We start from the raw sequence: 22,137 nt of genomic DNA on the forward strand, positions 1-22,137 counted from the left end.
CCATGGGAGAACCAAAATTGAGAATTTGACTAAGCACAAGTATCATCCCTTCTGGTATCTAATTAGGCAGAATATTGCTTCAATTTGATCACAAAAAAAACCTATCATGCATGTGGTAATATGAAAGTTTGGTGGTGTGTATAAATATAAGATATACATCTCTTCTAGAAAAGCATCTTCTTATCTTCTCTTCCTACTTCTATTTGCCTGTGGAAGGTTGTTTTATTATTTCCTATTGTGCAGAAGAAATGAATTCATCAGGACAGCAACACAATGTCTTGCACGTAATTATCAGCCAATAAGATACACCAGTTGGATCTCAACCTTCTGAAACATTATCAGATATAACTAAGATGGAGAATCTTTATTCCCTCCCTCCCTTAGCAAATATCTGCAATCTTTTACAGATGTCAGATGAGCCCTCTCCTTTGCCTTTCTAGCCAAGGGATGAGCAATTACAGTTAACTAGAAGAGAAATAGATGAGGGCTTTAGAAGGGAAAATGAGATTCCCAGAATGAAAGAAGTGAGATGCCCACTGACCATCCTTTGGGGACTAAGGCACGGTCTATACTACAAAGGTAGATTGAGATAAGCTGTCTTGCATTGATCTAATTGTGCATGTGTCTACACTTAAATTTGTCTCCCTCTGATCTAAGCACCCCGTTATGGTGATACAGTAACACCACCTCCCTAAGCAGCACTGAGTCTTGTTCGATGTACTAGGGTCAACACAGCATGTGTGTAGATGCTGTGTTACTTACGTTGACCCTAACTGTCCTCCAGCAGCTGTCCCACAATGCCCAACGCAGACTGCTCTGGTCACATTTGTGAACTGCACTGCCCAAAGGACATGGAGACCAGAAGACCTCTCCACTCGTAAAACCCCACAGATTTTTGAAATGCCTTTTCCTGATTGTTCAGCTCGGCAAGCACACATGTTGGCTCTCCATTGTTGTGTGCAAGTGCCCAGCTGTCCATGCCGGCTACACATTTCAGACATACTCTGGCTTGGAGTAGACTGGAGATATTGGACCTCCTGGGACTGTGGAGAGAAGAGGCTGTGCAGGCACAGGTATGGACCAGCCACAGAAATGTAGATATCTGCAAGCAGATTGCATGGAGGATCAGCAGCAGTGCCGTGTGAAAGTGAAGTACCTGCAACAGGCATACCAGAAGGCCAGAGAGGCCAACAGTCAAACTAATGCTGAGTCACAGGCCTGCCCTTTATACAATGAGTTGCATGCTGTACTTGGTGGAGACCTCACAACAACCCTGCAGATTACTGTGGATACCTGTGAACAGCAAGGATGATGATGAGGAGGAGGATGGGGGACATGCAACCAGGGGGTCCAGCTATTCCATGAACCAGGACCTTTTTGAGATTCCACTTGCAATCCAGTCAGTCATGGCAGTTGAGCCTAGGTCAAGGGGAAGGAAATTGAAGTGCATGTGTAAATGTATTTCTCCTTTCAATTATGTACTGATGATGCCCCCAACTTAGCAGGACACAGCTATTGACTTCTCATTAATTTACTGATATTGGAAGAAGCATTGGTACAACAAACAGAATAGTGTTATTATCTGCTTTTCATCCCCCTATAGAGTTATGTGGTGGGGTCTTACAGAGAACTTCGTGTGTGTACACAGGAATTTCCCTTGAGCCCTCCTGAGAGATATCGCTGAAACTTTCATCGAGGTACTCTGCAATCTTCTCCTGAAGGTTTCTGTGAATGGCAGCCTTATTTCTTCCTCTGTGGTAGGATGCTTCCGACCCCAATTGGCGGTAACTTTGGTACACACCATTGCAGTAAACAGGCTAGTGGCATATGGGCCCATGCGGGATACTGGCAGCAGCTGTGCTCTCTGTGCTTTTGTTACCCTCAGGAGGGAGATATCAGTTAAAATGACACCACCTGTGAAAATGGTGCCAGTTTTCAGTGCCATTGCTCTGTACTCATAGGCTCATGCTATCAAGCAATTTCCTCCTCATTTCCCTCACCCCTGGTGGGCCATACTCACCATGGCTGGTGTTGTGAGTGGTGCCGTGCACAAGCACTCTGAAGCAGAAGTGTCAGTAAGCATGTTTTGTTTAAAACTTTAGGGGAATGTGATGGGGTATACAAATCCCACACTGGGCAACAAGGGGTTAAGGAACTGCTTTGGGTTCAGCCAGCCCTGCCTCTCCACACCTGTAGGAAATGCACCAATTGGTAGAGGAGTTAAAAGGTAGGGGAGTAGCTCATTTGGTGGCAGAGCAGAGGAGAGACCAGAGCTGCAATCCCAGCAGAAGAGAGTGGAAGGAAAGGCAAACTCTTTCCCCAGGATAACTTCCAAAGGGTCCCTCCCTGAGGGAAGGGAGGAACTGCTACAGAGATAGCCTGAGAGGGGAGCATTCCCCTCATCCTCTCATATGGACTTCAAGTTTTATTAATTTCCCTTTCTTTTGTTTGGACTACCCCAGCAGGGGAAAGCCCTAGGATTGATCTGGCCCAGATGGGTGGGCTATTCTGCAGAAGGAGGCAGTTGCCGCACGAGAAAGAGAGCTACCACACTACATGCAGTTGCCAGAAGGTGGCACCAAAGGCACAAAAATTATGGGATATGGATGAAATTATGGGATGGAGATAGTTGCATGCTGGGAAGTTGATCCCCTTGCTCCCAGTCACCTCTGCACAATTCATTACTGCCCCAACATGCGTTGCCAAAACTTTCCAAAGGACAGTGCGCTGGATGGTGGTGAGTTGCACATTGGGTTACCTGCCCATGGTGCACCACACAGTGCATCGATGCAAGCAATCCTGGTGAGCGTGTGCAACTCTGACTCAAGGAGCCGAGTATGCACGTGCATGAGTGATAGATATACTGCTTGGGGCATGTTTATACTGATATGTTGCAGTCAAAGTTTGTAGTGTAGACATAGCCTTAGTCATGATGAGGAACAGGCCACACTGACAAGCTCCTGGGGCCTACCTTGTTGTTGTAATGAACATCCTCTGTTTCTGTTTCTTTAAGTCTGAAGGAAGGTGCTCTCATGAAGGCTTTCCCTGAGGAGCTGACAGCTGAAGAAAATTAGTCCATCTTCTTGCATAGTCCATCTTCTTGCATAGGGTTGGCTATAACGTTAAACTACTACTAATGTTAAGCTACCAGAGCTATAAGGAAAGAACTACTGTGGCCTCAGTTAGCTTCTTCCTTGTGTGTCAGAACTGAACAAAAATGTCAAGAAAGAAGTTGAGGGCTTGGAGAGAGGAGAGAAATTGGGAAGATAAGAGACCAAATCTGTGATTAATGTGTGCAGATCTAGGTATACAAATGTATTATAAATCTTTAGCTCGCTTTATGTGTGCTCCCTCACAATAGTTATCAACTAGGTATAAAGAAATACAGGTTTATAGACTCAAACTCTAAACTATTTATTTAATTTTCAGTTTTTCATAGTTTAATTTTGCATATTGTGAAGACAAATTTGGTTCTCTTTATTTGGGATGCTCTTATATAAGTGTACAAAAGCTAGAAATTAAAAGATCCATCAGTTGAGTCCACCCACTTGCAGGATTTTGATTCTTGGATAAAGGGTGTATTTGATATTGGCAAAAAGATGAAGATTAGATTTCTTATATAATCAATTGTTTTCTGCGGATGTTTGTTTTATTGGGATTTAAGAAATCTAATATTAACAGAATAGAAGTGAACACAATATTTTATTATTTCTACAGACTTTATTTATTGTGGGGCATTCTCTGCATACTAAGGAAACTACTGTACCTATTTCTGACCAGTGAAGTCTAGTCTTGATACATTTCTTAATTATGGAAGTTTTAGTTATAAGGAAGATTGAGGTGCTCTGGTTCTGAGGACTGCCTGTTTCAGGAAGGCTGTGACTATATTGGATACTTAAAAGAGAAAAGTTATAGACATTTTTCCTTACCTCTTAGGAGTTCTTCTTGATTCATGTCTGTAGTTCCCAGTACATTGAGCTCAGGAGACATCGCTTCTTATATCTACAGCTTCTTTTCTGGATGACTTTTATATGTGCTCAAAGCCATGATTGTAAAATATGCAAATATTCATTTCTTCCCTCTCCTTCCTATTCCAGCTAAACTGAAGCTCTTTTTTCACTAATGATCTTTAGCACAATTATTTATTTTCATGTTAGACCATAAACTATTTGTATGTTTGATGAGAGATTATTCTGCTTTGTATCATTGGGAATGGCAGGGGAGCAGTGAGGATAGAAAGAGGTACTGAAATATTTTGGCCAAGTAACTAGGGTTGCCAACTTTCTAATCTCAGAAAACCAAATACCTTTGCACCGCCCTCTGCCCTGTCCCTTCCCTGAGGCCACGCTCCTGCCCTGTGCCTTCTTCAAGGCTTCGCCCCCCCTCACTCTCGCCCCTCCTCTCTTGCTCATCTTCATTGGTCTGGGGCAGAGGGTTGGGATGTGGGAGGGGCTGATGGCTCTGGCTAAGGGTGCGAGCTCTGGGGTGGGACTGAGGATGAGGGATTTGGGATACAGGAAGGGGCTCCGGGCTAGGGGAGTGGGACTGAGGGGTTTGGAGTGTAGGAGGGAGATCCGAGCTGAGGCAGGGGGTTGGGATGTGGGAGGGGCTCTGGGGTCTGGGCTCTGGGAGGGAGTTTGAGTGCAGGAAGGGGCTCAGGGCTGGGGCAGGGGGTTGGAGTGCAGATGGCGCTCAGACTCTGGGATGGAATTTGGGTGTGAGAGGGGGCTCAGGGCTGGGGCAGAGGGTTGGGGTGCAGGAGGGTGTTCAGGGTGCGGGCTCTGGGTGACAACTCCTGGGAAGTAGCCGGCATGTCCCTCTGGCTTCTAGGTGGAGGTGCAGCCAGGAGGCTCTGTGCACTGCCCCTGCCCACAGGTGTTGCCCCCACAGCTCCCATTGGTCGGGTGAAGCCAGCGCGTGGGGTGGGGGCAGTGCATGGAACCCCTGTGGCTGCCCTTATGCCTAGGAGCTGGGGGGACATGCCAGCCGCTTCCTGGGAGCTGTGCGGAGTCAGGTAGGGAGCCTGCCAGCCCCACATCAACCAGACTTTTAACAGTCCAGTCAGCAGTGCTGACTGGAGCCGCCAGGGTCCCTTTTTGACCAAGTGGTCCAGTCTAAAACCAGACACCTGGCAACCTTTCGAGTGACAAGAATTGTACTAAATCTTTAACTTAAACACAGTGTTTTCTAAAGGCACTTTTCCTGGCAGCAGTGAAAAGGAGGGAAGACCACTTTTCAATGCTCAAAGACAGAGCATCCTAACGTATTCTGGCCTAAAGCAAACCCATGTTACTCTAAGACCTACCAAGTCTTGCAGCTGTTCTTAAACCTGATCAAAGTCTTGTGCAGACCTTGTCCTGAGGCCTTACATAACAACCAGGCCTTACATAAGCAGTATTGCCAACTCAAGCATACAAAAATTGTGAGTCAGACCTCATCAAATGTGTCTTTTTAAAATAGAAACCAGATCCACTTATTGCCCTTCTGGTTTTACAGCCTTTAAGATTTATGTTTTCAATCTTTTCTCCGCAACCTTGAGGGTTAGAAACTTTTTAAAACATGGAAGCTGAAAGTCTTACATAATCACAAGGTTCCATGAGCTTCAGGAGCGGCTCCAGGCCCCAGCACGCCAAGCGCATGCTTGGGGCGGCAAGCCCTGGGGGGCGTGCCTGCGGACCTTCCACAGGCAAACCGCCGGAGGCAGCCTGCCTGCCGTGCTTGGGGCAGCAAAATCTCTAGAGCCGCCCCTGATGAGCTTGGGATTAAGAAGAACAACCAAATATTGCAAATCTTGGATAAAATTATGAGAGTGAACAACGTTTTCTAAGTGCCTAGGCCTCCATGCATCTCCAGGCCCATTCTTTAGGAGAGTTGGACTGATACCCAATGTACTAGTAAGGGGCATTATTCTAACTCCTGACCACTGTAGGGTTGAGAGCACCAATCACCTCTTTGTTAATTTTATCACCTGAAGGGGAATCTAACCCAATCTGCCAGGGCAAACCAGACAAAGTTGTGATTTTGCAAATCAAAGACAAATGAATTCTACCACATGTACCTGTGAAATCTCTTCCAACCTAGTGAACCTCACAGCATGTACTTCATGCAAGGAATAACCCTGAAGGAAGGAGGGCAACAGACTGGGATGTGCAGTAGCAAGGAAAGTAGAGCAGGAAGAAGCCTGGTTCTTCTTTGTGCCTCCCTTTATGGAGTGTGCCTGGTCCATGCAACTAATCTTGTCAGTTTTAAGTGTAGGCATAGATCTTGCTGGGCATGAGTAAACTTGCATATAGCTTGATTTGAGTGCAGGGTTACACTGTAAACAAGGGTGTGAGAGACTGTGTGCTGGAGACTGGTTGCGATAAGCGGGAACACCCTGAACTGATAAGTTTGTAATATTAAGGTGAGGACATAAGCAATTGGGGTTTCCATGATCTGCAAAGTGACTGGTCCTTACATGATCTATACGATGTACAAACCAATTAGATTCAAGAAGTATAGATATTAGTAGCTCGAAAAAAATATATATATACTGTGCAGTGTGTGACATGATGTGTGCTTATGTTTCCATCCTGTGCGTAACCCCCTTGTGTCTGGGCCTGGCCAAGATGAGCATAGAGTTGTTACATGCCTAATAAAGTAACCCGAATGAGTAGCTGGAGTTGCACTGAGTTTTTGGATCCCAGAGAACTGGATGAAGTGTTTTCCCAGAACTCGACTAGGTGTTCTGGGTAAGCTGAGAGGAAAAGTTCTCGGCAGGCATTCCAAAAATGAGAGATGTTGTGAATTTACGATTTGTAGCAACTCTAACCCAGGAGGGCTGCCTTTGGCAGGCCATTGTCCTCAAGCTGCCAGGGATCTGGACCATTCCCCAATCCCACAATCAGAGCTGACTTGTTAAGGGTCAGGTTGCACTAGACTTGGTCTCAGATGACCTGGGCTGTTTCCTGTGTCTGCCACTAGCCTGCTGGGTGACCTTGGGCAAATCATTTCATTTCACCATCCCTCGGTTTCTTTATCTGTAAAATGGGGATAATGATATTTGCCTTCATTGTAAAGTGCTTTGTGTTCTATAGATGAAAGATGCTATGTAAGAGCTAGGCAACGTTAATTATTTATACTATCGTAACAAGTGACATCTAAGGCACTGATTATCCAAAAACATATGCATGTGCTTAAACTTTAATCAGTGGTGTCAATGGGACTACTTATCTGCTTAAAATTAAGCAAGTGAATAAGTCTTTACATGATCAGGGCCTAATTTAGTTACTATCTGAATCTATTATGACAGAATATCTGTTTGTGATAGTTTTATGCCCATTAGTTACCCTATGAATAAGTGCTGAGTCTTAAATATTGTTGTAGAATATGCAAATGATGCATCTTATTTTGCTTTTGTCCCCTAGACAATTGACTTTTTAAATGATAATATCCGAAGAGGAATTAAGAATTATTATGATGATCTGGACTTCAAAAACATAATGGATTTTGTTCAAAAGCAGGTGTGTTTTTCTGGGAGTATTTAATTAAAACTAATACTAGAAGGGAACGTGGTAAATCCTTGAATGTCACTCTTGATAATAAATATTACGGAGCGTATTCTTCCATTGGTGTGTGAATCTAACTCCCATTAACCGGGGGGAATAGACTCCCTTGTATGAGCTGGAAAATCTCTTGTAGACTTTCTACTTGCAGGGATTTTATAGAGTTCTAATTGGCTTTTAAAGCCCCCTTTCCCTCTCAGGTGTGAGGAGTGCAAACTGCAACCCCTACACTTCTGAATGGGAATCTGGGACTAAGGGCATGATCCAAATCCTGCTGAAGACAATGCAAAGATTTCCTTTGAAATCCACTCTAGTGGGCATAGGACTGGGCCTCACTTACAAAAGCTATGAAGTATTTTGCTTAAACAAATTCTTCATGTTTCTTCTTGAAATGCTTACTGAAGGAGGTATATCTGTTACTAAAATTCACACATGATATCGAGTGCAGCTGAACAGTATTTAATAGCATATGTGGTTGGCTCATAGCCTTTATTAAGGCTACTGTGTTAAAATGTTTATTGGATTATTTAAGAATTCTGACATACTTTTGAGACTATAGAAGAAACAGAAAGTGTTCAGATGTGTGTATAGGGATCCTATACAATATATAGATGTGTTAAAACCTTTTTCTTAAATGGCTCTAGATGGTGCACAAATTTTGTAACATCGTTATGGAAACACCACAGTACTTTCAAAAACAAAGTAGAACATGGAAAAAGTTTTCAAAAGCAAACCATCTTTAAGATATCTTGTCATATTAGTTCATACCCTTCTAAGAGTTTCCATGTTCTACAAATAGTTATGTGTATGGACAGTGATTATAAGTACCAGTGATAGGTAAACACACTTTTTCCTCATTTTAAAAAAAGCAATAGCGGGGGGCTTTTTTAATTAACTGGACTACTGTAAATTAACTATATTTGTTTTGTTTGCAGGATCACAGTCCTATTCTGTTAATTAAATCACTTTGAAAACATTCTGCTGTTTTTTATAATTTGCAAGAACATCCCTAGATGAAATAATGTTTTTGTGTTTAAACTCTTTTTTTTTTTTTCCCTTTCAGGAATGTGGTCAAAATTGACCAGCTCAAAATTCAAGTAAAAAAGAAATAAGTTTTGTGTTATTTAGATCCAAACCAATATCTATCATCTTTCAGAAATTGATCTGGGACTGAGTGTCAGTTACTTTTACGGTCAAACTTAAGAGTAATGGCTTAGTGAATGATGATGGGACATGATGTGTATTCATAATGCTGCTAGTCATTTTGAATAGACAACATATTGAAGTTGGATCCTGCTCTTCAGGAGCCCAATTCTTTAGCTGTCTTAATATTCTTTCTGTTTTCAGGGGCAATGCAATGTATACACACACCTGCTAATCAAAGCAAAGTTGATAGCCCCATTACAGCCCCAGCTTCAACACTGCCCATTAATACATATGCACATTAACAACAAACTAGATATTTCAATTTAACTTTTCCCTCCTTGTCAATCAGATAGAAATTTTCCTGTAGATACAATTTTATGCAAAATATTGTATTTAACCATCTCTAAAGATATGTTGAGAGCTTTTCCTCTTTCATTTTGCCTCTAATCCTGTAGTTTTACTGATTTCTTCTATAAAAGATGTTTGGGCTTTTTACTTGAAACATTGACTCTGATCCAATGCATTTTAAATTTGATTGTCCCTTATCCTGCATATTTTATTTGTGACTTTGACTACAATTTTGGGACATGCTGTCCTATAACTTTTGTTAATGAGTCAATGGTATGAGAAGCAGATACCTCAGTAGTTGCTGCCTCTTTCCTCTCTGATATTTGAACTTTCTTAAAATTAATTCATTTTTATATTTGATTCATTCTGCAATTATTAGAAACATATTTTTAAGACAGATTTTTTTTTCTTTTTTAAGTTTAAGTGTTGTGGTGGGGAAGATTTTAAAGACTGGTCACAGAATATGTACCATGAGTGTTCTGCACCAGGGCCATTAGCCTGTGGAGTGCCCTATACTTGTTGTATTACAAATAAGGTATGTAAACTCTATTTGATCTTATTATTTTAGCTGATTTCTGTTAAATCTCACTGATTCACAGAAAAAGAACTATCCTAAATTACTCATTCTCTTAAAGAATAACTTTTCGTCAGTTAAGAATCTTGGGAAATATGTCTGTTAATTAAGCAAAAAGGAACAGATTTTCATAGTTGCTAGGTTCTTATGCTAACTATAGTCTCCCCAAGGTTGTTATGGGGCCAGTATAGTATATAGTGGGGTGCCACTTGACAGGGCCATGCAGAGGACTCAGAGGGTCTGGGGCAAAGCAATTTCAGGGACCTCTTCCATAAAAAAAAGTTGCAATGCTATAGAATACTATATTCTCATGGGGGCCCCGAGGCAAATTGCCCCACTTGCCCCCTCCCTCCCCGGCTGGCCCTGCCACTTGAAGTGAGAGCTGGTGATCTGTGACTCTGAGGAACTTTAAAAGTGGAAAGTAATTCTGATTTGGCTGAATTCTAAATACTTCTCTTATCCTTGCTAATTTGCACATCACCTCTAAGTTCTTTTGACTGTTCGTGCTTTCCCTTTAGCATTATATGCATTCTCATAAGTTGCATTCACATATGTATGTACACACACACTAGCTGTTCATTCCCAATGATGTGAGAAACCTGAATACATGCAATGAGAAACTAACCTCTCCTTTCTTCAAATAGCATGACGCACAGCAGGAAAATTGGTCTGCATAGCTCAAAAATACCCCTGCTCTTTCTGCTGCATGCCCAAAAGCAGTGAATGTCAGCTTCCTAATGGAGAGACAGGCAGAAACTAACTTTTCTTTTTTTTTCATCTGAACCCTTCCAAAAGTACTGGTATTATTAGAGATTTGGAACAGTTTCTAAATCCATCAGACCCATCACAAGTATTCTGTAACCAGTGCTCTTACTTTGAAGGCTAAGTGTAACACTAAGTTTGATAAGGAAATAGTCCACAATTAAAAAAAATACTGGAAATGCCTTTCCCACTTTGTTTCAGTCTTTAGAAGTGAGGTCTATGTACAAGACAAAAATAAGGTACTTGTATAGTTTTTCAACTTTGTTCATTGTGCAGTTCCATGTTTTCCTGATCCTGACCAAATTAGTTTTGAAATAAGGGAATTTGGCATTAACATCTGTACTTGCTGCATACGTCTTTCTGCATGTGCCCAGGTACTTGTGGCTCTCCAACTTAGATAAAAGGCTACCCGATTGTCTTTTATACTGTATTTGTCATGCCAAATCTGAATGTTTGCTTTCTGCACAGATCCAGGCCCTGCCAACATCTAACTTATCTAAATATTCTTAAACTTGTTCTTTCCCTGTTCTGGCGTTTGTTCCTTCCCCCTCATCATTAATATTAGTTGTGTTAAGCATCTGGTCACTTTTTAGTGAAGACTGAAGCAAAACAGGTACAAAACACCTCAGCCTTCTTGGTGTCTTCCATTATTAGCTCTCCTTCTCTGCTAAGTAGTGGACCTACACTTTCCTTCATCCTGGTCTACACTACAAAGTTAGGTCAATGTAAGTCACTTTGTGTCAACCTATTTGTGCATGTGTCTATGCTCAAATTTGTATCTGGCCGAAGTAAGTGTCCCATTACAGCGATGCAGTAAAACCACCTCCTTGGATGGTGTGAAGCCATGGTCAACCTACTGAGATTGACACAGTGCAAGTGTAAACACTTTGTGACTTATGTCTACCCTAACTATCCTCTAACAGCTATCTCACAATAATCCATTCCTTGTGACAGTGACTGCTCTAGTAACCATAAATTCTACTGGCCAGGTGTCACAGAAACTGGAATCCACCCCCTCTTTAAAATATCCTTGTATTTTTGAATGCCTTTTCCTGACTGCCCACCTTGGCAAGCACACCTAGCAGCTCACCCTTGTGTGCAACTGCCTAACCAACCATGCTGGCTCCATGCACAAGACAAGATCCTACCTGGACAAGGAAGGCCTGTGAGGAGAAGAGGTTGTGTAGGCAGAGCTATGGCTTCACTGCCAGTTTTGAAGTTGCTTTTACATAAATCTGATAAGTGAAAAGTAAAAATAAATTTGCTTTTGTGAGTATTTTTTCCAATTTTTGGCATTTATTTTTTCTTTTCAGACAGACATTATGAACACTATGTGTGGATATAAAACGATTGACAGAGAGGTAATTTAATTGTAAAGTCTCTTAATTGTAAAGTGTTTCATGTTCCTTCTTTCTGGATTTTGTTAAGGTTAAGTAAATTACTAATATAATGCTTACATTATATTAACTTTTTTTGCCAATTTTTGAAGTATAAAGAAATCAAAGATTAACCTGATTTATCTAGAAACACATGGCTTGCCTGTGAAATGCTCTCTTTCTTCCACCTTTAGGTTTGCTGGTTTGACTCAGATGAAAAATTCCTTTCCAGATAGGAGAAATACAAACCAACATCTAATGCTGCATATTAAATATACAACAGACTATTTCAGTAATGCTAATGCCGTGACTACAACCAGGAAATTATTTTGTAGGAAAATCAAGGCTTCTCACTAAATAAAAACACATCTTCGTAAAGTGTCCTTTTAGTTCTTACAATATCTTACATGCCATAGTAGTAGGTATAAAATTCAGAAAACTTGACAAATAATGTAACACTGGAGAGGAAGTAGGACATTCCGTATTTTTTGTGAGCAGGCTTTTAATGCTTTTTAAGTGTAGTTGTGACATATGGCCTAGTCTTGTAGATCTCACTCATGGAGTAGTCCATTGACTTTAGTGTTGTGGGCTTTGTTGGAACTAGCCATGTGAGAAAGGGCTGCATGCTCAGTCCCACAGTACAGCAGTAGAGTGCATACTGAACTGATCTGCCACAGGTCTGTACTTCATAGGCTTGTAGAACAAAAATTACTGTTGGACTAAAATACCTCTCTCATAAGGCACTTAGCATAAAATGTCAAGTTCAACTGTTAATTTTTTTAGATTGGCAATCACCTTTAAAAATGATCTTTCCCTTCATTTAGGCTCATTGACTGAGGGCTTTATCCTGCAAGCTGCTAAGTATTCCAGTCTGGCCCTGATCCAGCAAAGCATTTAAACATGTGCTTAATTTTAACCACATGAGCAGTTCCATTCATTTCAATGGGACTACTCATGGGCTTAAATGTCTTATCAGTCCAGGTCTAGAGTGCTCAAAATATTGTAGGATTGAGACTTATATTCTTTTGTCTCCAGCCTACTTGGAGCCTATTACAAGGCAGGATAGCACTTTGTCTATGGTTTTGTATTTTTGTATTCCAGCAGTAGCAGCAGCTTGGAAAGTAGGGATGTAAAGGTGGATAGATGCCTTTGTATTCCATATGGTCTAAAATTAGGATCAGGTATATTTTTTTCAGCAAAGTATAAATGGAATGTAAAAAGCACTTGTTTAGACTTGAAAAACTTCAGAATACATTATTTGAGAGTTGGTGATAAGCCCTCTGTGCCAAATTCAGAGGGGTTGCATGGATGTGAATGAGGCAGAATTTGCCCCTTTATATTCCAAAAATACATCTTTGTTCTCTTCTAATTAAACTGTTGTTTGAAGGTATATTTCATTATTTTACAGCACTTGAGTGTTCAAGACATTATATATGTCCGAGGATGCACAAATGCAGTACTCCTTTGGTTCTTAGACAATTACAGCATCATGGCTGGCGCCATGCTTGGCATATTGTTACCTCAGGTAAGGCTAGGTCATTACATTGTCCGTTAAAGGGAATATTTGGTTCATTGCTTTGGTAAAAAAATGGGATTTGATTTTATAGTTAATAAAATACATTTTTATTTAAAATTTATGTATTCTGTAAACTTATGTGGCTGGACTTTTGTGCCTGTACAGAGCCCCACTGATTTAGTGACAGCAATGTCATATTTTGCATTTTTTCATGACCCTAATCACCTCACCTGAACTCTGCTCACTAATCTGTCTCTACCAAGACTTATTCTAACATTCCATACCCCAGAGTGGTTTCAAACAGCCTCTATTGTCTTTTTTAAAAATCAGCTGGTCATTAATATATTTCCTTCATTCCTCTCAAATGTGGATTTTCCCTTCTCCAAGATTATGCTGGCTTGAGGCCCCAATTTATATATATAAAAATTTAGAGTGAGAGGTGTTGGATAAGCAGAACTTTGTCTCCTATTTATATTTGCTGTTTTGTTTTACAGTTCCTTGGAGTGTTGTTATCTTTACTTTACATAACTCGCGTAGAGGATATCATTGCTGAATACAAAGGTAATGAGAAGCCTTTACACGAAATACAGCCGAAATCAGAAACTGAATCTGCAAGCACAGGTTGCTGTATGTGTTATCCTGAGTAATGTAGCTGCCATGCAAGACGTCAAGTGCTGTTTAAAAAAAACAAATCTTGTGTTGTGGTTTGTATATATTTCTGCAGATCTTAAAGATCTTGAGCCTAATTTGTAAACCTTTTTGATTTTTTAAAAAAAAAAAAGTGTACTTCAAATCAGAAACTTAACTCTCTCCACCATGCGTTCTTAACTGCTTTTCCTGTGTATTTCAGCTTGAGTATGCTTTGAATTTTTAAAGGATCTCTCAGGCTGTGCATTCTGAGGAATTTCATACCCCGGAGAGTGCTAAATCTCATGAGAATTAAAACGTGGGTCAGGTAATCCAGTGTATTTTAAAGGAATGTGGGTTCTCCAAAGGCAGAAGCATTGCCACCATATTATAGCTTAATTCAAACATTTATTTTGGTGCTTTCCCCAACTCTGCTGCCCCAGGTGGCTGTTCGCCTCTAACACAGGCCCTGTATCTCCCATCCTGTCCTCATTTATACCTCTAAGGCAGCAAATGGCCTCCAAGGCTGACACAGGCCAGCTGTGGATTCATAGATTCTAGGACTGGAAGGGACCTCGAGAGGTCATCGAGTCCAGTCCCCTGCCCTCATGGCAGGACCAAATACTGCCTAGACCATCCCTGATAGACATTTATCTAACCTACTCTTAAATATCTCCAGAGATGGAGATTCCATAACCTCCCTAAGCAATTTATTCCAGTGTTTAACCACCCTGACAGTTAGGAAGTTTTACCTAATGTCCAACCTAAACCTCCCTTGCTGCAGTTTAAGCCCATTGCTTCTTTTTCTATCCTTAGAGGCTAAGGTGAACAAGTTTTCTCCCTCCTCCTGATGACACCCTTTTAGGTACCTGAAAACTGCTATCATGTCCCCTCTCAGTCTTCTCTTTTCCAAACTAAACAAACCCAATTTTGTTTTATGGATGGTTAATTGCAGTGTATATCTACCCTCAAAGCACAAACCCAGGGGCCTACCCTGCTTGACAGTGGTTGACTGAACATTTTCTAATGATTACTGAAAGATCTGTGGTGAGGAATACTTTATGTTGGGAAAACTCAGAGCTAAATTTTTTTGAAAGAGCTTTTATATTCTAGTTTGACATATTTAAATGTTTGTATTTTCATATTGATTCCTAATCAGAAAGGAAACTTTTGTGTCTTTGTATATTGAGCTAAATTGTAATATCAAATACATATTTAATAACTTTTTCATGCTGGTCCTGACTAGGGCTGCCAGTTTTGGCTGGACATAGTCCTGGAGGTTTCATCACATGACATAATCTTTAATTAAAGATTAATCTTTAATTCCTGGGAATGCCAGGACAATCCTGGAGTGTTGGCAACCCTAGTGCCTGATTTAATGACATCATATAACTGCATGTAATGCAGCACACTTTCATAGATGAATCTTTTGTGCCTTTTAATAATGTCGGTATACACTAATGTTTGAATCAGTCAGGTAATGCTTTGACAAACTTTTTAACGCAGTTTATTACTATACAGATTTTGTATGAGAGTTATTGGATGTTTGGCTAATTTAAATCTTGTAAATATTGTATTTTCCCCTCCAAGTAAATTAACTAGATTGCCTGTTGATTTTTGGAGTTGTTCTGATATGTGCAGATATTTCAAACTGGATTGTTCTCATAAACAATAAATTTTATGATTTGTTTTAAAAAACAAACACCTTATTTCAGGGACGGGCAAACTTCTTGACCTGAGGGCCACATCTGGGAATAGAAACTGTATGGAGGGCCATGAATGCTCACAAAATTGGGGTTGGGATGTGGGATGGGTGAGGGCTCTGGTTGGGGAGTGCGGGCTCCGGGGTGAGGCCAGAAATGAGGAGTTCAGGGTATGGGAGGGAGCTCTGGGCTGGGATGGGGGAGTGGGGTGCAGGATGGGGGTGAGGAGGGTGCTCTGAGCTGGGATCGAGGGGTTTGGAGAGCAGGAGGGGGATCAGGGCTGGGGCGGGTGTTGGAGCGTGGATAGAGGCAAAGGGGTGCAGGTTCCCAGCAGCGTTTACCTCAAGCTGCTCCCGGAAGCAGCAGCATGTCCCTTCTCTGGCTCCGTCCGCAGGCACTGCCACTGCAGCTCCCATTGGAGTGCTGGAGAGGGGCCACTGGAGCAGAGCCATTGGAGCACGTAGGAGTTGGAGTGGGGCCATGCCATGGCTTCTGGGAGCTGCGTGGAGCGGCCCTTGACTCTGCTCCCCAGATGGAGTGCTGGAGCGGGGCAAACCCCAGACCCCACTCCCCAGCGGGAGCTCGCAGGCCAGCTTAAAACGGTTTGCAGGCCGAATCCGGCCTGCGGGCCATAGTTTGCCCACCCCTGCCTTATTTAAATCTAATTTTGATTATAGTTTTAAAAGGGATCTGTTCAATCATTAACGTTACTAGATTTGAGATACTGACAAGAAAAATCTCTCCCTAGTCTATTTTTCATGAACTCTCAGGCAAGTGCAGAGAAGTTCAGTTGTTCTTTGAGGAATGTCCCTGTGAGTGCTCCACTTTTAGGTGTTAAAGCGCCCCAGCGTTTCTAGTCAGAGATTTAAGGTAGCAGTGCCCTGGTTGGCCATGCACGTGCTGCAGCCAGCTTGTGCTGCTCTGAGTGGGTGTTGCATGCATGCAGCCAACCGTCCCCCAGTTCCTTCTGTGCTGCTGTTGGCTTTGGTCAGAGCAACAGCAGCGCCTCAGCATACTCTTCCTCAGAATACTTTTTCCTTTCTGCCTGAAATTACTCCTTCCTGTTTCCTGCAGGGTTCCTGTCTCTTTCCTTTCCATTTTAAAAAAAAACACCCCTCCCCTCCAGAGACTCTCTTCAAACGGCGATGCCTGGCTTCCCAGGCTTTAAAGTAGAGGTGGGCAAACTTTTTGGCCTGAGGACCGCATCTGGATATTGAAATTGTATGGCGGGACATGAATGCGGGAGGGAGTGAGGGCTCTGGCTGGGGGTGATGGCTCTGGGGTGGGGCCAGAAATGAGGAGTTCAGGGTGAGGGAGGGTGCTCCGGGCTGGGACCGATGGGTTCGGAAGTCAGGAGGGGGATCAGGGCTGGTGCAGGGTGTTGGAGCACGGGAGGGGGTCAGCAGTGCAGGCTCCGGGTGGTGCTTACCTCAAGCAGCGGAGGCATGGCCAGGCAGCTCTGTGCGCTGCCCTGTCTGCAGGCGCCGCCCCTACAGCTCCCATTACCCATGGTTCCTGGCCAACGGGAGCTGCGGGGGCAGCACTTGGGGTGGGATGCGGCCCCCAAGCTGTAGTTTGCCCACTCCTGCTTTAAACATTGCCTCACCTGTAGACTATCAATACCAGTGTCTGATGGTCACTCCCAGTGTGTTCGCTGCCTGGGGGAGACTCACGTTACTCAGAAGTGCCAGCACTGCCAAAAGTTAATGGCAAGGACCAGAAAGGCTAGGGAACTGCAGCTCAAACTGATGCTTCTGGAGACATCTCTGTATCCTATCTCTGACTCTGAGCAGAGGACCCATCCCCACCAGCTCACTCACTCACCAACTGCCATGTCAGACATGGGATCCTCCTCTAAGATGAGCACAAAGGACCCAGCCCCCATGAAAACAAAGAAGCCGTCTCACTCCTCCGTCCGGGGAGATTTGCCATGCAAAAAGCCATCTCCAACTGCTAAATCTGCCCCGGTGCCGTCGGTACATAGATCCTTGGACCCTGTGGCATCGGGTTCCTCCAGTACAGAGGCAACCTGAGGAGTGAAAGACCCGATATGGTCTAGCTCTGAGACAGGCAGCCGTGGCGAAAAAGACAATTACCTTTCCATAACTGGTGTTCTTCGAGATGTGTTGCTCATGTGTATTCCACAATAGGTGTGCGTGTTTGCCATGTGCACCGGTGCCAGAAGATTTTTGCCTTAGAAGTACCTGTAGGAGAGTGCCCCTAGCAATCCCTGGAGTGGTGCCACTATGGTAGTGGTATAAGGGGTGCTGCGTGCTCCCTCAACCTTCAGTTCCTTCTTGCCAGAGACCTCTGACAGAGGGGAAGGAGGGTGGGATGTGGAATGGACATGAGCAAAACATCTCGAAGAACACCAGTTACGGAAAAGGTAACTGTCTTTTCTTCTTCGAGTGATTGCTCATGTGCATTCCACAATAGGTGATTCCAAGTTATATCTGTTGGAGGTGGAGTTTTCAGACACTTGAGATGGAGCACTGCCCTGCCGAACCTGGCGTCCTCCCTGGTTTGGGAGACGATCACAAATGTGAGGTGAACGTGTGGACCACGACCATGTAGCAGCCCTACAGATGTCCTGAATAGGGTCGTGGGCCAGAAAGGCAGCCGACAAGGCTTGCGCCCTAGTTCAGTGTGCTCTCACAATTGGCAGCAGGCGAACTCCCACCAGGTCGTAACAAGTATCAATACACGAAGTGATCCAGTTGGAGGGCCGCTGAGTGGAGGGAGACTGACCTTTCATGCATTCGGCCGTGGTGATGAACAGTTGCAAAGACTTCCTGAACAGCTTTGTATGTTCCAAGTAAAAAGCCAGAGCCCGTCTCACATCCAGCATGTGGAGGTGGCACTCCTCACTGGATGCATAGGGTAGGGACAGAGCACTGGCAGGAAAATGTCCTGGCCTATATGATAGGCAGAGACCACCTCGGGGAGGAACGAAGGGTGTAGGCAGAGCTGAACATTATCCTTATTGAACACCATGTACTGGGGTTTGGAGGTCAGGGCCCGGAGCTCCGAGATCCATCTGGCAGACGTGATCGCCACCAGAAAGGCTACTTTCCACGAGACGTGTGACCAGAAGTATGTAGCAAGCAGCTCAAATAGAGGTCCAGTTAGCCTGGCCAGCATGAAGTTCAGGTCCCACTGGGGGACTCAGGGTCTAACATACGGAAAGAGGCGATCCAAGCCCTTAAGAAATTGACCATCATGGCATGAGAGAATATCGTGTGGCCCAGCACTGGTGGATGGAAGGCTGATATGGTCACCAGGTGCACCTTGATGGACGAGGGTGCTAGGCCCTGGGCTCTAAGATGAAGGAGGTAGTCTAGTTTAAGCTGTATCAGAGCAGCCACTGAGACACCCCAATCAGCGGCCCCCTGGGAAAACCGAGACCATTTTGCCAGGTAGACCTGACACGTGGAGGGCCTCCTGCTCTCCAGGAGGACATACTGAACTCCTTCCGAGCAAGTTCTCTCCTCCAGGCCTAACCATTGAGCAGTCATGCCATGAGGTGGAGGGCGGCTAGGTTGGGGTGGAGAAGGTGACCTTGATCCGAGGAGAGCAGGTCCAGGCGGGTTGGCAACAGTCATGGCGGGGCGACTGCCAAGCTCGTTAGAGTCCCTTACCAATGCTCCCTGGGCCATGATGGGGTGATCAGAAGGACACAGGCCTTGTCCCTCTTTATCTTTTCCAAGTCTTTGCCTATCAGTGGAATCATGGAAAAGGCATAGAAAAGCTGACCCAACCAGGACAGAAAGAAGGTTACAAGTCCTGGCTCAGCTGATCTGCCTGAGAGTTTCGGACGCCTGGTAAGTGTTAGGCTTCCAAGTAGATATCGTGGGCTATGCAGAAGTCCCACAGCCTGAGGGCTTCCCCGCAGAGGGCTGAGGAGCGGATCCCACCTTGCCTGTTGATGTAGAACATCGAGGCCGTGTTTTCCATGAGAACTCTTACCACTCTGCCTGCTAGGCACCAGCAAAAAGCCACGCAGGCTAGATGGACTTTGTCCATCCTGCCTCTGGACTGGGAGAATACGGTGTCGAGAATGCCGAGGCCAACCAGAGCTGAAGGGGCCGCATCCTGAGACACCCCAAGTCCTGAGTCATGACCATGCCAATGAGCTCCCTTAGGGTTTCGAATCTGTCAAGTGGGAGGGAGGCTCTGGCTGATGTCACGTCCAGAATTGCCCCAGTGAACTCTATGAATTACACCAGTACCAATGTGGACTTGGTGTTGTTTACCAGCAGCCCCACTGTGGTGCACGTGGACAGGAGGAATGTTACGCGGTCCTGTACCTGTGATCTGGAGCTGCCCTTGACCAGCCAGTTGTCAAGGTAGGGAAAGATCGGGATCCCCCCCGGCGCCTGAGGTAGGCCGCTACTACAGACACACACTTTGTGAAAACTCTGGGAGCCGTCAATAGGCCAAATGGGAAGACTGAACTGGTAGTGCTCCTGCTCTACCGTGAAGCAGAGTCAAATGCCTGTGACCCTCGAATATATGAATGTGGAAGTACGCATTCTGTAGATCGAGGGTGATGTAGCAGTCTCCAGGATCTAGGGAGGGGATGATGGAGGCCAGAGAGACCATGCAAAACTTGAGCTTTACCATGTACTAGTTCAGGCGTTGCAGGTCCAGGATGGGCCTGAGCTCCCCTTTGGCCTTCGGGATATGGAAATAGCAGGAGTAGAACCCCTTGTGTCTGAACTCCGCCAGCACCACTTCCACCACTCCTAAGCAAAGGAGCCGCCTCACCTCCTGCTCAAGTAAGCTCTTGTGAGAGGGGTCCCTGAAGAGGGATGGGGAGCAGGGGTGGATGGGTGGGGTAGAAAGAAACTGGAGGGTATAGCCCCGGGAGATGGTGTTGAGGACCCATTGGTCCGAGGTCAGCAGCGACCATGCTGGGAGGAAAGTACATAGGCGGTTGGAGAAGGGAAGGTCGGGTGGATCCTTGGCACAAACTGGTAAGTCGTCCCTGGGCGTCCCATCAAAACTGGCGCTTACCTGACTGCTTGCCCTTAGAGGGCCCAGGCTGGGGCGCAGGCGAAGATTGCCTTTGTGGGCGCTTTTTATAGTCCCTTGATTTTTAATAAGGGGGCTCATATCTGGAATGGGTGGCCTGACTGGGAGCCTGCTGCGGTTTGAACTTGGTCCTGGCCAGGGCCGGGACATAGAGACCGGAGGTTTTTAATGTCATGTGGGAGTCCTTAAGACTGTGTAACTTCAGGTCTGTTTGTTCTTCAAACAGGGCCTTGCCATTGAACAGAAGGTCCTGCAAGGAGTTCTCTACCTCGCTGGACAACCCAGACAGCAGGAGCCACAACGCTCTCCTCATAGACACCACGAAGTCATAGACTATGCAGCCATATTTGCAGCATCCGAGGCTTCCTGAAGGGCTGCCCTAGTGGCAGCCATGCCCTCCTCAACCAGAGCCTTAAACTCCTGCTTATCACACTCCTGGAGGGAGTCCGCAAATTTGGGCATCGAACTCCACAAATTGAAATCATATCTGCCCAGCAGGGCAGGGTGGATAGCCACCCTCAGTTGGAAGCTTGAGAACAAATAAATCTTTCTACCAAATAAATCTAGTCTCCTTGAGTCCTTATTCTTAGGAGTAGGAGCATAGGTTGACCCCCTGTGGTTGACTGCCTCGCTCACTAGAGAGTTGGGGGTGTGGTGGCTATACAGATATTCATGCCCCTTGGCGGGCACAAAATATTTCCGTTCTGACCTCTTAGGGATGGGGGCCAAGGAAGCCAGGGTTTGCCACAGGGCATTTGAGATCTTTGCGGCCCCTCATGGAGTGGGAGAGCCACCCTGACTGGTGCTGAAGCTGAGAGGACATTGAAGAGGGAGTCCAAGGGTTCCTCCACCTCCTCAGCTTGCAGGTTGAGGCTTGATGCTACCCTTTTCAACAGTTCCTGGTGGGCTTTCATGTCCTCCTGTGAGACAGGAGGAGGAGAGGCCATGATCGCCTCATCAGGGGAGGATGAGGAAGGTGGTGCGGTGGTCTGCATCCCCACCGGTGACGTAGGCCCCACCACTTTGTCCCCTTCTAAGTGTGAGACAGGGGATGAGCGCTCTGATGACCCTTTTCTGGGATGCTGAGAGAGGGAGGCCAACCGTCTTTCCAAGGCTCCGGCCACTGAGTGAGCCACCACCGGGGGTTGTATCAGGCCCATGGGGCTCATTGGTACCATGGTGCTGGCCAGGGAGCCCGGTGTCACTGCAGCTGTTGTGGCACCATCAGAGCAGACTGCCCTGCCTGACTCGCCTGGCCCACTGACTGTCGACTTTGAAGGGAGGCCGGGCAGGCATACAATCTACCACTATCCCAGGATCGGGACAAGTAATGGTGTTGGGAGTGGTCCAAACACGAGACCATGATCCTGGCGTGGAGGAGCGGGAGTACCGTCTGTAGTGGCTGCTCCGTGAACAGCTCCGATGAGTGGATCCGCGGTGGCGGGATGCCGGTAATTGACATCTGGGACTGTGGGAGCGGTGCCGTGGTGGGGATCTTGAATGGGAC

The 22,137-nt window shown here is 45.0% G+C and overlaps 1 protein-coding gene across 1 annotated transcript in view; it reads left to right on the top strand.

The window, feature by feature from the left end:
• The window catches only part of TSPAN15 (tetraspanin 15), a 35,288-nt gene extending 19,695 nt beyond the window's left edge, over nucleotides 1-15,593 (top strand). Inside the window, exons 4-8 of the mRNA XM_050959681.1 lie at nucleotides 7,407-7,502; nucleotides 9,457-9,573; nucleotides 11,688-11,735; nucleotides 13,159-13,275; nucleotides 13,761-15,593. Coding sequence (XP_050815638.1) covers nucleotides 7,407-7,502; nucleotides 9,457-9,573; nucleotides 11,688-11,735; nucleotides 13,159-13,275; nucleotides 13,761-13,913 — 531 coding nt within the window. The 3' untranslated portion in view covers nucleotides 13,914-15,593. The remainder of the gene's footprint in view (nucleotides 1-7,406; nucleotides 7,503-9,456; nucleotides 9,574-11,687; nucleotides 11,736-13,158; nucleotides 13,276-13,760) is intronic.
• The last annotated feature ends 6,544 nt before the right edge of the window (nucleotides 15,594-22,137 follow it).

This window comes from Gopherus flavomarginatus, chromosome 6 (genome assembly GCF_025201925.1).
Source record: "Gopherus flavomarginatus isolate rGopFla2 chromosome 6, rGopFla2.mat.asm, whole genome shotgun sequence".
Lineage (NCBI taxonomy): Eukaryota > Metazoa > Chordata > Testudines > Testudinidae > Gopherus > Gopherus flavomarginatus.